This window comes from Condylura cristata, unplaced genomic scaffold, assembly GCF_000260355.1.
Source record: "Condylura cristata isolate star-nosed mole 26May11 unplaced genomic scaffold, ConCri1.0 scaffold00009, whole genome shotgun sequence".
In the NCBI taxonomy this organism is placed as follows: Eukaryota; Metazoa; Chordata; class Mammalia; order Eulipotyphla; family Talpidae; genus Condylura; species Condylura cristata.
Window position 1 is genome coordinate 60,440,137 of NW_004567110.1, and position 3,335 is coordinate 60,443,471.

At 29.6% G+C, this 3,335-nt stretch overlaps 1 protein-coding gene across 6 annotated transcripts in view; it reads right to left on the reverse strand.

The window, feature by feature from the left end:
- Positions 1–3,335, reverse strand: part of SNTG1 (syntrophin, gamma 1) — a 682,373-nt gene that overhangs the window by 16,514 nt on the left and 662,524 nt on the right. The window contains exon 19 of one of the 6 annotated variants that reach the window (XM_012723049.1): positions 2,925–2,956. The exons of the other annotated variants lie outside the window; for them this stretch is intronic. Within the exon in view, the coding sequence (XP_012578503.1) occupies positions 2,948–2,956 (9 nt within the window). The 3' untranslated portion in view covers positions 2,925–2,947. Of the gene's footprint in view, positions 1–2,924; positions 2,957–3,335 lie in introns of those variants that run through there. 6 annotated transcript variants of the gene reach the window in all.

The following is a 3,335-nucleotide window of genomic DNA, read 5'->3' on the forward strand; positions in this document are numbered from 1 at the left end:
CCTCTCACCCTCTGCATCTCTGGCCTGTACCCCAGTTCTGTATGAATAAATAAAAAAATCTTTAAAAAAAATTTTAAAAAAAGTTGTCTATTCACATTTTCTGAATTTCTTGTAGCATCTTTATGCTGTTCTCAATATGCAGTTTGTACTCTTTTTGTTAGATGTTTTCCTAACTATTTGAGTCATTTAGATTGGTCATTTGGTCAGAAATTATTATATATAATTATTTCATTTTGGAATTATTCATTTCTAATACATAGGAATATATTCAAATGATTTTGTACACAGATATATTGTAATGTTGAAATTGTTTGTAAATATATTATTTTAGAGGAATCATTATTATTGATATGTAAAATCATAGCCTGTATTACTAGAGATATACTTATTCTTGTATTGTCTAGAACACTATTACAACATAAGAATGTTAAACTTGATTAGAAAATATTCAATCTTTTTCTGTTTAGGTACAATACTAATAATTTGTTATTGAAACAAACTATTTATTGTTTATTGAAAAAAAATATCTAAATATGGTTTATTGTAATGAATGATTTAGGCTTGTTAAACCAATCATGCACTACAGCAATAAATTCCCCCTGGATGTGTTTCATAATCTATCATAAATGTTGCTGGAATCTTTTGCTATTATTTTGTTCACTAGTAAAACCATTTTCTTTATGAGGATTTCTTAAATTACTAATTAAATATATCTGAACAGGTTTGACAACCTTATTTTTTTCCTACAGCTATTTTTTGAAATTTGCGTCTTTTAAAACTTCTAACCATTGGTATTAAGTTATATAATTTTTGACATAAAGGTATCAATTATAGTTTTTAAACGTTTTATGATTCTGATGCCTTCCTTTTCATAATGAATTTTGTAATCTGAGCTTAGTTGTCTCTCTTTTTAGTCAAGCTTGATTAAGGGTTTTTAATTTTGCTGAACTTAAAAAAAAAAGCTTCTTTTTTTTCCAATTGACATTCTGTATTCCATCTTCTTTCTATTTAATTTATTTCTGCTTAAATCTGTTACTTGTTTTCCTCTGCTTACCTTGACTTTAATTACTATATTTTAGTTTCCCAACATAGAAAGAATGATAATCTGTTTGAAGATCACTTTTTTCTTAATATGCTTGCCTACAGGTACCTCCATACCATCAGATGTAACATGTTGTTGCTATTTTTATTTATCTCAAGACAATTTCCAATTTATTTTGTATTTTTAATTTTGATCCAATGGTTATTTTGTTTGTATATTTTTCTCTCTCATATCGCTCATTTTCAGGTTATATATTAGAAATTTTGCTTTATAGTTAACATTTACTTGTCATTTAAAAATCAACATACAACGTAATTTCATGAACACTTGTAGATATATATGAGGGGTTAAAAAGTTTGGTCACCTAGGCTCTCCTTGGTGGCACAATGAGTTAAAGTACTGCATTCTGCAGCTCTCCAAAGCCACTCAGTACAAGTTTGATTCCCGGCCAGGGAGCTGACCCACATGGCATAGCAAACCTCTCTTGATGCGACAGATGCTCCCCTCAGCAGTGTATTTCAGTAGATCTGCCTGTTCTTCTCCCCATTCTCTCTGCTCTCTCTGATGAATTTTCTCACCCACCACACCTTTGGCCTGTACCCAGTTCTGTAAGCTTAAATAACTGAATCTTAAAAAAAAAAAAGTTGTCACCCAAAAAATATTTTTCCCTTGGAAGTCATAAAAGTTTACTTTCAGCTGCCATATTATGAAATATGTACAAAAACAAGTTCATTTTACATTGTGTTTACCAAAATATGTTTTAGGGATGATTAATAGTGTGATAAATAAGGTAAGGTGTCCTTAACAAAAACACAAATAGAATAAGGTTATTCTTTAGTTAGTTGATGAAGATGTGAGCAAACTTTTGTAGGAAATTGATCTTGTATTTGCTGATTAATGATTATTATGACTATAAGACATAACTATCACTAATCATAAGAATCAACTATTTTTTCTTTCCAAAATTATCTATTTTCTAAATATTTACTTATAACTATCATTTATGCAATGTTTTCATACTTAATATTTCTAACAACAATGTTAAAATAATAAAATAAAACAATTTCTCTAAATGCCTTGCTTCCCAATATCTCTAGACTAATATATAATACTTTTACTTGCTAGGTATTTTATTTCTTTCCTTGATTTCTAATTAATTTTATATTTTAAATATTTTTAATATAAAATTAAAATTTTCAATAATTACTTACAACTATCAAGTCAAGCCACTTCCAAATATAAACAATGATTGAGGAATTAGTCAGCGGGATTTAATTTAATCAGTCAGCAGGATAACTACTGTAATCCATAAATGCAACATTTTGAATATTGTTTAATATGAAGGTGATGTCTACCATTTATTTCAAAACTTTCTGGAATAGGATTGATTGATGGATGAAGAGAGGGATATGATACATAGGTCCTTGATAAAGAAATATAGTGAAATGTTTATGAAAAGTATATCATTCATGTATATGAGTGTTCTTAACAAAAGCTCTTGCTAGAAAAGTTTATAATAAAATGTTGAGAAAAGTGTATATAATCAATTGTAAAATAATGATTAGTATGTTTTAACAAGTAATTATTTTATCACTATGAACAAATTCACGATTATGTTTTAGTCCATGTAACTTTAGTTTTCTTTCTGATGCTTGGTAACTATATTTACATATTGGGGTCATTTTTCTAACATGCCCTTAAGTAAATATAACATTTTATTCCTATTGAACAAGAGATTAATTGCAGCATAGATAATTAAAGACAAAAAAAAGCAAGCCATAATTAACCCAATTAAACAATTTGTCATGCAGCTATACATAGTAGTTAATGCCAAATGCTTCTTCTGATCTGTCATACATACACAGGATGGATTTTCATAGCCAACTCACATGACACATAGTTAATTTAGTTTGCCTACATGAAAGGGAGACAGTTATTAGTCACTTATACATAGGCAAAGTTCAGACTAGGCTTTAGAAACACAATATTAGTATAAATATTCTTTGTGTTTGAAAGTTTTGATCTAGTGGAGAAGACATATGCTACTGAAAATTGCAATATAAAATGTTATCACATATGTACATTTTGAAGAGTATATAAAGTACAGAATCCCAGCCCTCCCTGGTGGCACAGTGGGTTAAAGCACAGCACTAAGAAGCCAAAACCACTTCCCCATGAGTTTGATAACCTCCTGCTCCAGAGGTGATTCACATGGCGTGGCAGACCTCTCCTGACCTGTCTGCTGCTCCCCTCAGCAGTGTACTTCCATGATCTACATGTTCTGCTCCCCACT